This window comes from Mytilus trossulus, chromosome 8 (genome assembly GCF_036588685.1).
Source record: "Mytilus trossulus isolate FHL-02 chromosome 8, PNRI_Mtr1.1.1.hap1, whole genome shotgun sequence".
Classification (NCBI taxonomy): domain Eukaryota; kingdom Metazoa; phylum Mollusca; class Bivalvia; order Mytilida; family Mytilidae; genus Mytilus; species Mytilus trossulus.
The window spans coordinates 28,894,177-28,909,581 of NC_086380.1; the positions used below are offsets into that span (position 1 = coordinate 28,894,177).

A 15,405-nucleotide genomic window follows, 5' to 3' on the forward strand; every position below is an offset into this window, starting at 1 on the left:
TTTGTTCAGCAGATTGAGTGATGAGCATTTTTTATAAATGTCGCAATCACCATTTCTCTTAAGTTAGATGACTTATTTATTTCAATATGTTGAATAAATTATAACTCATACAAGATATATGGTTGGTACCACTTCAACATGACTTTAAATTTGGTCAACAGCTTGGCAGAGATGAGATTTAAACGGTTGGATATCCATTACTTGATTCACTGGATTTTGAGTGGGAATATGTTTTAGTCTTTTTGTATGCATTCTTGTTTTATAAATGCATCATTATTTTCTTTGTTGCCAATCCCACTATAAGTCCGATGTTGTTTACCTCATTTATAAGGTTTCATGACTAAATCAAATATTCATTATGCTTCTATGACAAATCTTTATAGAGTTGAATTAGTTATATTTTCTGTGGATTTATTATTATTTGATGGATACCAATATTTGTTGATACTGTTGAACCACGAAATTCAACGAATGACACATTATTCTATAGGCTAGCTTGTACGCAGACTTTAGCAAAAGCACAAAATTTAATATTTACCAACATTATTATTCCTTTATTAAAATTGGTGCACACAAAAATAAATGAATTCACAGTAGTCTGTTAATGTTATCTTGCTCTGAACTATGACCTCATTTTTATGGTTGACTGCACCTGAATTTTTATGCCCCACCTACGATAGTAGAGGGGCATTATGTTTTCTGGTCTGTGCCTCCGTTTGTCCGTTCGTTCGTTCGTTCGTCCGTTTGTTCGTCCTGCTTCAGGTTAAAGTTTTTGGTCAAGGTAGTTTTTGATGAAGTTGAAGTCCAATCAACTTGAAACTTATTACACATGTTCCCCATGATATGATCTTTCTAATTTTAATGCCAAATTATAGTTTTGACCCCAATTTCATGGTCCACTGAACATAGAAAATAATAGTGCAAAAGTTCAGGTTAAAGTTTTTGGTCAAGGTAGTTTTTGATGAAGTTGAAGTCCAATCAAATTGAAACTTATTACACATGTTCCCCATGATATGATCTTTCTAATTTTAATGCCAAATTATAGTTTTTACCCCAATTTCATGGTCCACTGAACATAGAAAATGATAGTGCAAAGTTCAGGTTAAAGTTTTTTGTCAAGGTAGTTTTTGATGAAGTTAAAGTCACATCAACTTGAAACTTAGTACACATGTTCCCTATGATATAATCTTTCTACTTTTAATTCCACATCAAAGTTTTGACCCCAATTTCACGGTCCACTGAACATGGAAAGTTATAGTGCGAGTGGGGCATCCGTGTACTATGGACACATTCTTGTTAGCATATACATGGTGTAGGTTCATGAATCATTAGAAATATTGTTTACAGTTTACTTGATCATGCAAATTATCTGTTGAAATAATCTGGTGGAGAGTGGTCTCATTGGCAATCATCTTGTTTCTATATATAGAATTTCAATAATAACCAATGTCATCTCAATTAAACCACAATGATCATTGTGGAAAAATAGAATAAGAAAACAAAAGAACACAAAGTGCTTAAGATTATTTAAATGAAATTGTGCCAAACGTTTCAGAGGCTGTTGCTGATACAAAATTGGGGAACTACTAACAAATAAACTGTTGACACAAAATTCAAAAAAGAATCTGATGGACAGCAACATTGCTAATTAATTCAAATACCCGGGAGCATGACCTAGGAGACACAGCCTCCACATGGCTGACAAACTGAGAAGTACTGATAGTACTGCAACTTTGAAAAGCTAATTTAAGTCAGTCAATGAACCATGACCTAGGAGGTAGGATCTGGTAATAGTCATTGAACTAATCTGTATATGTATACTGATAGTAAACAATTTTAAACAAAATAGCATTGATCACAAGCAATTTCTATTAAACTGATTTAAGCAAAGAACATTGAAAATTCAGTCACTGGACCACAGGGGCTTGTTACCATTGCCGGGTTTACTATCCATACGAACCCCTAAAAAAACATGTTTTTTTAGGGGTTCGTATGGATAGTAAACCCGGCAATGGTAACAAGCCCCTGTGACTGGACTATGACCAAGGGGACAACACTAGTCAGCAAACTGAAAGTAATGCAACTTCATGCAAAATATCATTATGCTATGAAGACCATGTCAGATAAGAATTTCCCATCAGACTTTAAGCAGAAAACTAAATAATTGTAGATGCTGACACATAGATGGCTCACCTTAGAAAATGCATACAATTTGTAACTGTTTTATAAGTCCTTTGACCTAGAGTCAATTAACAATAAAGTGGTTAAAAAGATGAAATAATGCCAGGTTTAACATGCAATCTTCTTATTCAAATCTCACTGATTTGGCCATGGAATGTTTATTTCAGTTTTTATAAGAAGAACACACATAACAGGATAGTGAAACCAATATCACAATACAAAACGAAGCTGCTATTTTTTCCAATTTTCATTTAGTGAAAATTCAGAAATTATTGTGTGCACTTATTATTGCGATTTTGTCTTTTTAGACTCAAATGCGATTTAAATTTTTACAATATTCATATAAAATATTTCAAAATGCGAGTTTAAATTATTGCGATTATAACCCTGTTGATTTTTTCGCAATAATTTCTGGATTTACAGTACATGCTTTTATAGGAATAATAAGTAACTGTGTTTTACATGTTTTATTTATCACTAATCACATTTGTATAAGATTCCTTCTTCTCTGACATGAACAAAATTTACAAAGATAATCTCAGCAGTATTTTGGATTGTTTTGACAGTTGTACTTTGTATCATTCAATGTTCAGATTAAAAAGAACCACATAATAACAGTAAGATCTGATGGTATTCTTGAGTTTCAAGATGTGACGATTGTAAGTCTAATAAGTTACAATTTCAACTTATAAGTGATGGCGTTCCTGATTTTTTACACAGTCTAGCTAGCATGGCAGCCATTTGCAATAATGAATTTACTCCTTCAGCAATCCTCATATGTGTATAACCTATTTCCTGAAATGAAAAAGAAATGGTGCTAAAAAAATATTCATATTTATATCTATATATATATATAATTATCTTAACAATATTAATAAGACATTCTGATTTTAAAGTTACAAATATGAAAATTTGTACCAGAAGATCTATCTCTGTATGAAAATGACTAAAACCTCAAATAGAATGAAGATATCTTATCTGATGATTATCTTGTAAAAATTTCATCCTAATCAAATTCTAGCTTTAATGTTGTTTTTTGGTTTTTTTGCCAATTCAATGCATTAGCTTATACAGGGTGCACCGTTCACAACAAAACTGTCTCTTAGCCTTAGGTGGGTCTCATTGGGGTCTAAGCATGACACGGGATTGCCGATTTTTTTGTATTAAAGCGTGACACGTGAAAGTCAAATTATTGTGTCACGAAAACAGGAAATGAGGTCTTGCCTGACCCGGGAAATGACAAAAAAAATGAGAATTGCTTATGTATAAAGTGTAAGCGGGATACCGGAATCTGACAAAACAGTAAGCGGGATCAGGGATCGGAACCCCCTAATGAGACCCCCTCTTAGTACAAACTATTATTGCAAGGGATATTTTCTAGCATTATACGTATGAAATTAGTTATAAGTAAGTGAGGATAACAAGAAATTTTCCACTTGACAGTATTGCAAAGAAAAAGGACAAATATTGTACTGTAATAGGATTATCATTGCCCATGAATTCGAGTGTCTTATAATTTCAAGTAATTCTTAAAGCTTACATGTAAAAGTCAATGTTCTTTTCTGAAGCCTTAGTTTTGTTTAACAATATGAAATAAATTAAACAAAGGTTATTTAATCATCAATAGAGTGTTTAGAAGTTGTTATCAGATTAAGGTGTTAGTTATGCAATAAAGCTGTAATATTTGGCTTGTTCCCTTTTGTCCTTTTATCCTTAACAAGATTACTGTATGGACAACTGGTGTTATTTTAAAAATTTGACAGTGCAATTGAAATTATTTATGGTTAACTAGGTAAACATGCAGTAGAATAATCTGGTATTATTTATTCAATTCATTTAAGCTGCATATGTAATCTCATGTAACTAGTTTCATAAAAATATACCTACCAAGCATATGTGAAAAAATAAACTCTACAACTAAAGTAAAATTTGATTCACATAATTTGGACAGTATATGGTATAATCTGAACAAGTTGTTACATAAAATAACAGGCAAACTGTTATTTTGAGAATTTTGACAACAGTTACCTCCTCCTGTCTTGAATTGTGTTGAAATAAGACATGTCCGTTTATGTTCAAAGAAACGATGTCTGTAATTACACCTTTCAGTTATCACAGTTATTTTCATCTGTTGAAACATTAATAGGGTCAGATACTTTCAAATTTCTGTTAAGATTTCAAGTGTTTTTTTACATGTTTCCCTTTATATTATTGTTAGGGCATGTAGTGATTTAATACCAATTTCTTGTATTTTGATGATAATTTTATCTTGAATAAAGAAAAAATTGTAAAATTTATTTAAAATTTTTGGGGATTATTTTAGCACTTCTTTAATACTAATTATAAACTTTAATTTAAAAAAAAAACATTCAAAGGAGATAACTGTCAAAATTCCCACAATAACAGTATGCCTGTTTTTTCTCTAATAATTTGTTTACTCTTTACCCTTGACTACTGGCCGTTAGCAATTCTAACAAGAGATACTCTGGCATACTGGCATTCTTACATTTATAAATTCTAACTTGAGAAAATTCTGGTATGCTGTGATTTTTACCTTTATAAATTTTAACTTGAGAAAATTCTGGCATGCTGTGGTTCTTACCTTTATAAATTCTAATTTGAGAAATTCTGGCATGCTGTGATTCTTACATTTATAAATTCTAACTTGAGAAAATTCTGGTATGCTGTGATTATTACCTTAATAAATTTTTAAAAACTTGAGAAAATTCTGGCATGCTGTGGTTCTTACCTTTATAAATTCTAACTTGAGAAATTCTGGCATGCTGTGATTCTTACAGACTCTGAACACAATGGTGATGATATCTTCAGGAGAATAGCCAAGTCTCCATAAATGTGCCATTGTTTTGTAAGCTTCATCTATATTACCATTAACACAATGTTGTAACATGTCTTTGATGAGAACAGGATGGGGTTCATCACAAACCTGGAAATAAAGATGTGGTTACAATAAAGCAACAGTAAATTAATTACTGTGGATTGATTTATTTTCGTGGGTATTATTTTTTGTGGATTCCTGAAAACTTGCATATTCATGGATATTTGATTTCTTGGTTTTGACAATCTCTGTATATTTATAAGCCTATTATAAATATGCATTTCGTTGAAATTTGATTTTGTGGTTAACCCATACCCATGAAACCCACGAAAATTGGTATCTAACAAATAATAATGAATCAACAGTACTAGGATTGTTTGAACATTCTTCAGTGTCCAGAAACAGGAGGTATTGCCATTAAACACTTTTATTCAAAATATTGCAGAAATGAACAAATTGATAATTCTCTAGTTTTCTAGAGTTATGTCCCTTGAAATATGAAATTAAGAACTGCATTTAGTTCATTTATATCAGAACTTTTTCTAAAAACTGAAAAGAAACATTTTTATTGTAATTGTCTACACATCCCGATTGATTACAGTGTTTTTATTTTATCCATGAAAATAATGATTAATGACCGTCTTCTAACTGCATAAGAAAGTACACACGATTTAAACAGAAATTATGACATTATAATATGCAGCTTTTTCACAAATGATGGAAACCCCTGAATTAAGGCAGTTAAGTTTTTATAATTTCTGATGTGAAAACATCTAAACAGCCAAAATATTTTTTGATTTAAGCTAATAGAAATGTTTCAGTCGTTCATGATGAGGTGTCCCCATACCATTTCAATCCATAATGTACTCAAATGTTGATAGGACAAGGAAAATATAACAAATTAATAAAATATTATATTTGTTATGATTTGTTTGTACAAGTAACAGTGGTCTTCATTCTGATGTGGCGCTATTAATGAATCTTATTGTCCCAAGACCATTGTCAAGTTGTTTAAAATATTCAAAACTAATTACCAAAATTCCCCTGCATCTTTGTCTGCAAATACTTGCATTCTCAATTACAGCTTTCATAAGCTGAACAGGAAATAACACTTTATTACTGCAGTCTATGGTTGGACTTTTATTCATGCAAATTAAAGAAACTCCCAAGACTTCCTTCAATATATAAATCACTTACCTTGAAAACATTTTCACTATTAACATGACCAAAGCCTTGAAATGTTGATTGTATATTGTTTAATGCCTGTAAAGATATGTAAACATAATAATAATTTCTCTTGTAAAATCATTTTACTCAATATCTAAATTTTGCTGCTCCAAATAAGGTTTTCCCTGTATAAGTTAAGAATGTACTTAGGTGAGGTTTTGAAATTTGTGTCAAATGTTTGGACTCCTTGGTGTTTTCCATACAATACAATGTAAAATATTTTGCCCCATAACACCCTTTCATTTTTTCATATAAAACTTAATAGGTCATGAAATATCATTTACCAAGTTTTTAGAAGATTCTTGATTTTCTTTCTTTTGTCTTGAGACCCAAATAATACCGATGCAAATACAAGGTAAAGTCTGAGTCAGCCTTTTCCTGCCATATTTTAAATCTCATATATCTCGGAAAAAGAAGGTCCTTGACCCATCAATATTTTTAGCTTAAATCTTTATCCTTAATTGATGCTCTACCAACTTATAGTATCAATTTTAATTTCTCAATTTTCACCTAACCTCACCTAAGTATATCCTTAAACCAATGTAACTCAAACATTTTTTGTCAAATGAAGATATATATTTTCTGCAATGTATATTAGCATGTAATTCAGTGCTTCTCATTATTGAAGGTTGTATGGTGACATTAAAAGGCTTTTTTCTTTCTTATTTGAACTAAAATTGATAGATGAATCACACTACATCTGCTTATTGTTATATTGTAATGAAAGAATATCTATATAATTATAAGAATTTCTATGTGATTTAACTGTTGATTGGCTTTACACTGGCGTACTGAAAATACACATGGACAATGTCAATATTAAACAATTTATATGAGGGTCAAAGATTTTAAAGTAGAAAAAAATAATAGACTTTTAAGCATCTTGACCTAAATACACATGAAAAACCTTTTAACTTATAAGCAAGAAAATCTGTCTTTTTTAAATTTCTGTAACCTTGTGTGGCTTGTACATGTTGTAAATGTAAATATAAGAAGATGTGGTATGATTGCCTTAATGAGACAACTCTCCACAAGAACTCTTTTCAGGAAAATTTTACTGGTCCAACTATTTTTTTACTGACTCACAAGATAGGACTTGTTGCACATGATTAACTTTTAAGACTTTATATATTTGAGAATATGGGACAAAAAATGTTACTCTGTAAAAACTAAGTGGAATACAATACTAAATTCATTGGTACATTTACAAAACAAAAAAGATAAATTTGTTTGGTACTTCATCACAATCCAGCAGTTAAAGTCATAAGAAACGAGTGACCAGTGAAAAATAATGTTCTTCCAATTCTTGAACCAATGCATACAAACATCATAAACTTAGTCTTCTGTGCTCGAATTTATCATTTTTTTAATGTAAATTTCGTATAATTGTCAATTTTTTTTTCAATCGGTCAGTGTTGCTGTGAAAATATGGCAGGTAATTAAAGTTTGTGTTTTGAAGCCGAAGTTTAACGATTATCACCTGTTTGTCAACAATTGACGAAAAATAAACAAAAAAGCATGGAAATGGAGCACGTGTTTAACATGTAAATTCAGATAAAAGTTTATTTTAAGGACATCCATGCGTATTGTGGTCACCGGATTTTTACGAGATGGGTCACACTGAGGTCACCTTGCATACGGAAAATATGTCGGGGGAATTGCTTGCTGGAAGGAAGCTATTCAAATACAGTAAACTTCTTCTAAATATGAATAGTTAAAGAATTTTCTTCAGAAAAAAGTATAGGTACATAAGTTTTATAGTGAAAACTGTCCATTGAGTTATTAAAATCATATGCATTATTTTTTTTTGATTTGAGGTTTCTTATGACTTTAATACAACACATTATATTTTAAGAAGAAATCCTCACCTGTCTCATATCACCTTGAGCTGTAAACACAATGGCCTCCAATCCATCGTCAGTATAGCTGACTTTTTCTTCTTCACAAACTTCTAATAATCTTTTTAGCACCTGTTGATCTGTTAGTTTGGAATATCTGAGTACTGCACATCTTGACTGAATTGGTTCTGCAATTGTTAGCAATGTAAAATAACCATGAGAATTTAACAAACAGCTGGAAAGCTGAGGTTAATGAGTCTTTTATAACAGAAGCTTTCTTGCATTCTCTTATAACTTTCTCTAATTACTTAAAAACTTTTATCATTTGTGGGGCATCTATTTTTGTCCCCAGATTTGTTCCCTCATCATCACAAATTTCCAAATACAGATAGTAATAACCTTATACAAAAAGCTGTTAAATACCTGAAGTTGCAAGTAATATTTTCTTGTATAATTAAATTTGTCGGACTTTAAATTAATCTTAAAATTCTTGAATTATCTCCCCTTATGCTTCTACAAAAAACATTTGCCTTCAAAACATGCTGATTTTTTTTTCTTTCTGGTCTGCCAACTTCCTTTTTATAAAGGAGTAGGTCCAGTAAGACCCCTTTTTGGCCCCAAAATATAGCAGTTTTACAAAATTGTTAAAATGTAAACTGTTAGTTCTTTATTGAACAGTAGAATGTTTCCGCTTCATAAATTTGGGCTGTTTTTGACAATGCAATGCACATATATCGGGTACTAGCACCATTAAGTCATGCTAAGTTACTGAAATCTTCACAATTCTAGCATTTTAGTTAAATTTAGACGGTTTTCGCGTAAAACAAAAGTGGCCGCATTCGTGTTCATCCTTAATATTGAAATGTAAGTTGTATTTCATGATAATACATAACATATATAAAGGTTGAGGATGAACACGGATGGGGCCACTTTCATTTTTGACAAAAAACATCTGAAAAGTGACATTTTTTGGCATATTTGGTAGATTTTTCATATTTGAGCCGGAATAGGATCGTTTTTGATGACTAAATCCGTTAAAATCTTTCACATAAACTAATTGATTTAAATGAATTAGACACTTAAGTGTTCAAAAAGTGCAAAGTGGTAAAAATCTTTTGTCAAATGAACCTAACATTTGAGGCCAAAATGGGTCCTTACCGGACCTACTCCTTTAAGAGTACAAACCTTTACCTCAAGAACTTAAAGAAATATTGTGTGCAAAGGTGGTAAGTAACTACAAAGCCATACAAATTTCTGTGGAGTCATGTAAATAGGCAGAATTTAACAAAATTATTTCCAGTGCCCATGAAACTATACTTATAAATAGAAAGGATTCCTTTAAAAGAAATACAACAAAACACTCTATTAGAGCAATGTAATCATGAGAAATTCAAGAATGGAAACAAATTTCTTTCCAACTTGTAAAAGTTAAAGAAACCTTAATGACTATGGGAGATTGCTCTGCATCCAAAATTTATTACCTGGACATTCTTATCACTGTTAATAATTTAACATAATAAAACTACTTTCTTCTGGAATTAACTTTAAAATAAATTAAGTTTATACATATTTATAAAATGAGATTGATATGGTATACATATTACCTATTATTTTATCTGAAGCATTACAAGCTAAGGCAAATCTGGTTGTTTTTGAGTAAATTTCCATTGTTCTTCTTAAAGCTTGCTGGGCACCATCTGTCATACTGAAAACATATAATAACATATATATGCTTTTCTCAGGTCTTATTTGATTCAATAAAACAAGAAAATCATGTGGCAATTATCTTCAAGCTAAAATGCCATCAATCTAGTCCATCTTGTTTATCATATTATAACTGTTTGGGCAAAACAATGTGGAGACAGAATATATCAGTTCAAATGAGCCATTTGAAGATAGTTGTTTCAATGTTTATCAACATTGTAAAACTACATAGTACATGTGGAGCATACCAAAGCAGTTAATGTAAATAATAGTCATTTTTTTTTATTATCAATGACTTCAGATTTCCAACTCTTTCAACTTTTTTCATGAGTAATCAACATTTTATTTGATATTTTGTATAAGTGTCCTATAACAGTAAAAGGAAGGTTTAATGAGCACACAATCATTTCAATGTTGTAAAAGAAGAGTTCATACCACATAAAACAAGATGAGTTTGAATTAAACCTAAAGTTATTACAATTATTTTTCTCTGTTAGGTAAATTTTCAGTTTCTGTGCAAAGTCTTACCTATCTGCCTCATCCAGAATGACTATTTTGTGGCGACCTTTAGGCAAGGTTACTTTCTGTTGGGCAAACATTTTTATTTTGTTTCTCACCACATCAATTCCTCTGTAAAATAAGAAATATAAGTATACATAAAAATTTAATAGAAAAATATATATAGAAGATTCAATCCAACAATATGGTTCATATGTTACAATTCTGCACCAAAATATTGTTCAATTATTATTCCTTATATTCCAACATTTCTGTTTTCAAACAAAGTTTTGCAAGAACTTGTAAGTCTGAATAAAATTTTGATAGTCTTGGGCATCAGATAAGTACAAAAATGTAGCAAAATGTGCAGACTATTACTGTGAATTCATTATTATTGTTGGGATACGTCGTTCATGGATTTTGTAGGAAAAGGTTAACCACAAACTTAAAGATCCAGATCAATGATACAACATGTACAACTAAATGTTCTATTGTAGCCCTAAAAAATTCTTAGGTTACTTTCTTGTAGGGTTTCTGCTGGCGGTTGCCATTTTAGCAATTTGTGAAAAATAATAATTAGGGCGATTAAAATTTGTCATTTGCGAAAGAATTTGGCGAAAAAAATATTAAAGTGGCAAAAAATATATTGTTTTGGCGAAAGAGGTGGCGAAAAAAATACTTGACCCAGGAAACCATGCTTTCCTGTCAACTTTTAACATTAAATGACACCTACTCAATTATCAATGATTATGCACCTGTCTTTATTTGTACATTTTTGTACTGTAGATGTTGAATCCGTATCTAACTAAAGAACTCTGGTTGATGATTCTCAACAAAATCAAAGCTTTCTCTTTCAGTGTGTTTTTTGCTGTGCATGTACATTTTTGTGTCATGGATTATTTCAATACCCTATACCTCTTGTTTTTGTATTATACATCATTCAATCAAGTGAAGTAAAGGATTGAGAAATGGAGTGTCTTTTCAAAGTTTATTACTTTTCTCAGTTAGACAGGTTAACTCTTTGAAACACTTCCTTGGACACTAAAGGCAATCATTTGCTCTTTCTTTTCTTCATAAACATTACCTTTCATTAGATGCATTTAGTTCAAGTACTGCATCTCTGAATGAGGTTCCCAACAGGGCTCTGGCTAAACACAGAATACTTGTTGTTTTTCCAGTTCCAGGAGGACCCTGCAAATAGAAATATACTGACAATGTTAAGAATTGTACTGAATAAATTGAATTTCAAAAACATGTCATATCAAATTATTTAAAAACTTTGTTTTAAACAAGTTTAAAATCAACATGTTAAAATCTGTTTTTGAAATTTTTATATCATGAGCAATTTTACAGTTTACTGTTTGTCAAGGTGCCACTGTATGTAGGTTCATGGTCATGGTCCCACTGTACATTGTATGTGGGTTCATGGTCACAAGCGGCATGTTAATGGTTGTGTAAAAACAGATGTTCATCTTTGGTAGGAACATGTATGTGTTTTTAGATACATGACTCACTGATACTACCTTAACTGGTGTGTAAGCCCTCATACAGTCAGTCAGGGGTACTACTTGTACAAGTGTATTTTATTTACTTGAAGAAGTGAAAAAAAATATGCACATATAAGTGAATAAATAATGTTTGAATAATCTCCCCTTAATTTTCTGAAAAATTTACTTGTACAAGTAAATTTTTCTTACAATCCCACAAAAATCCTCAAGTTTTGAGATGTAAAATCATGCCTTTAATGATTTTTCCCAGGTTTGCTCAAATTTTTTCATTAAAGTTCAATGTTTCATCTCATTAATTCATCAAAGAAACTGATTGAGCAAAGATCTTGTATATTTGCACAAGGCAATCAAAAATTGCTCCTTTGGGGCTTGTAAATGAGCAGTGTTTAGAAGATAACCATCTTCGCTAGCCAAGGGTTACGATCCACTCCCGCTCTCTTCACCCTTGGCGGATTGAGCCAACATTTGTGATAACAATGTTGCGCCATCTATCGGAAGATAAAAATCACGCCAATTCCGAAAACATTAGTCTTGACCAATGGTAGCACTTGAACTCTTCAATTTGGAGGTAAAAGCACAGTTGCGTCTAGATTCTACACACTTGGTAAAGCCGGAAATGAAAGCAGACGTCAACATTCATGCATTTGTGCATGAAACTTACACAGGAACTTCTATTTGTTGATTAAAAACATTCAAGTTTTCACTTAATATAGTCGTATTTTTAGGGATGTAAAGGCTTGTTGCACAAAAAACACGTGGCAATTGTTTACAAACACTTTCTACATTTACACGTGATCATGTTATAGGCGCATTTTGATTGGATGCAGTGTGTTTTGACTGCAACCAATAACAATCCTTACCTTGTGTCTCCGAAATTTTAACTCTATACGCCAAGGGTGAAGAGAGCAGGAGTAGATCGTAACCCTTGGCTAGCGAAGATGGAAGATAACAGACAAATGGGACTTTCATTGTCCATGAAATTACACTTGAATGATTAGTAAAGACATCTGCAAAGGGTACACAATTTAAAATTCTATTAGAGCAAAGAAATCTTCAGAATTCAAGAAAAGAAGAAAGGATGATTTTTTTACCTATACAAGTAAAAAAATCTGAATGCAGAAGGGACATAACTCAGCCAATTTTTTTTTTTACCTATACAAGTAAATAAAATTCACTTGTATAAGTATCCTACAAATTTACTTATATGTGTATATTTTTTTTTACTTCTTCAAGTAAATAAAATACACTTGTACAAGTAGTACCCCTGACTGACAGTCTGATAATAACCAAATGTTTTTTTTCATATTCAGCATCCAATATATTTTTATTTATCACTTAGAAATCATAAAACTAATTACCGCTATTATTATGTTTGGCACATTTCCCTCTCTAGCAAAAACTTCTAGTCGGCTAATTGTTTCATCATTACCAACAATGCTGTGTAATTTGACTGGTCTGTATTTTTCAACCCTGTAAATTAAATAAAATTGGCCTAATTGTATAAAAGAAATAGCTTGATAGGTATTTTAGTAAAATGAGTCATACATGTAATTCATGTACATAATGTATATATTTGTAAAGAACAAATTTTAAGTTGATTTTTTTACTTCAGGCCTAATAAAAATAAATATTTGTAATTCTGCAAACCATTTTTAACTTATATTGTTCATTTACTTAAACCTATTTAAAAATGTGCTTCTCTTCCATCTTTGGGCCAGGTGAGCAAAAAAAATGATTGATTTGACCAATCACATTATTTTTTTGTAATGACAGCAACATTTATACCAATTTAACCTAACTGTAGCCTAACTGTAGCCGAAAATGGCTGTTTGTCACCACTGTCCTGATGGTAAAGAGAATTGCTACCCATGACAGACCCTGATGTCATTTAATCACTTCCACCTGGGATGTATTTGATACTTGTTCCTGTTGAATTGTTATATTCAAAAGTAGAATGATGCAAAGAAGAATATTTTCGGTGTTCTTGTATCTAATCCTCTGGTTAGCAGCCTTTTTTTTTGAGTCTTCAAGCCAGAAGCTCATTTTTTTTTTAAATTTTAGTTGGATTATGTTGGCTTTCAGAGAAGAATTTTACAAGCCTAACAGAAATTTTGCTAGCCAATGCTGTCATACTCTTGGTTAAGCTTGAAGACTTGGTTTTCATAGGGGAATACAGATCATCTCCAGGTACATTTTTTGTACATGTTTGCAAAGATCTCAATAATACAATTAGTCCAAGATTACTCTGACGCCCAACAGCTGTTTTGCCAGACAAGCTGGGGCCTTGGGATGTCAGAGCTCGTCCAATATCAAAAAGTGGATATTTGCCCACCCAAAATAGATGCGCTGCTTCGTCGCTACTGCTGCCGATTGACAGCCTTTCAATTATATAAATCAGGCATCAATCTGTTCATTTTTCATTTATCTCAGTTATCATGTTTATGTATGTTACACCTATTATTTTCTCATTCATTTTGGGTGGGCAAATATCCAATTTTGATATGGGACGAGCTCTGACGTCCAACGGTCCCAGCTTGTCTGGCAAAACAGTAGTCCAAATAATTATGACATCTTGAAAGGCTATTATAATTTTTTTCTTTGACGCCTTACATCGAAGTAAGGCGTCAAAGAAAAAAATTATAATAGCCTTTCAAGACGTCATAATTATTTGGACTAGCAAAACAGCCGTTAGACGTCAGAGTAATCTCGGACTATAATACAATATGCATTCAATATTATGTGTAATATTTCATAATTTTCTGTCTTACCAAGGCATTTCATATGTAGTTTTTGGAGTACGCTTCTGGGGAACTGCCTCTTCTGTCTCCATTTCTTGTGTTTCTGCCATGACTTATGCTTTTAAATGATACTGCACAAATCTGTTAGATCAATAACAATAAATTGTGGCCATAAATTGTGTGTTATAAAATTTGCCGCGAATTCTACCGGAAATTATCAAATTCTTGTAGTGTCAAACAAAGACGGTCATCGATAGTTTCCGGATTTAGTAATTTCTTCTTCTTCTTCATGGACATCGTTCATCCAGAGACATATATAATACATATAATTATATGTCTCTGGTTCATCTATTTCACGATTTATACACATATATATATATATCCATAATGGCTTTGATGCCAATCTGTAATCTGTAATATATATTCTGCCAATGTAGGCACACCTCTTCCGAGTATTGTTTTTTCACATCATGAATAAAAATATCTTCCACCAATATCACTATACACTATATACATTGTACATCATATTCTTGACGATAAAATTGGGCTTAATGTCAATATCATCAAATCATTAAATATTTTAAAATCTAAAATATTTATCTAAAGATATCACTGTTTAAGAGTATACAACCAATTGACACTTAGGATTCATAAAATGAAACATAAGTTCTTTCATTAATAGGGTTCATTCATATCAGTAAAAAAAATACTTTCTAAAAAAAGAAACCAGAGACATATATATACATATGTGTATAGTATGTCTCTGAAAAACCCGACTGGTCAAGTTATTGCTATAAAATGATCCGTGCGAGACATCAGGGACTTTCTATACCAGAAAGTCCCTGGAGACATATATAATACAATTGTATTTATAC

The 15,405-nt window shown here is 31.5% G+C and overlaps 1 protein-coding gene across 1 annotated transcript; it reads right to left on the reverse strand.

Annotated features, from left to right (window-relative positions):
• Positions 1-2,633: 2,633 nt before the first annotated feature.
• On the reverse strand, positions 2,634-14,692 carry LOC134681808 (replication factor C subunit 2-like). Its single transcript, XM_063541447.1, has 9 exons — positions 14,561-14,692; positions 13,151-13,262; positions 11,369-11,475; positions 10,315-10,416; positions 9,687-9,787; positions 8,113-8,270; positions 6,215-6,280; positions 4,931-5,125; positions 2,634-2,976 (listed from the first exon to the last, which is right to left on the reverse strand). Exons 1-9 carry the CDS (start codon positions 14,638-14,640, stop codon positions 2,863-2,865), a joined length of 1,035 nt encoding a protein of 344 aa, XP_063397517.1. The 5' UTR covers positions 14,641-14,692; the 3' UTR covers positions 2,634-2,862.
• Positions 14,693-15,405: the final 713 nt, after the last annotated feature.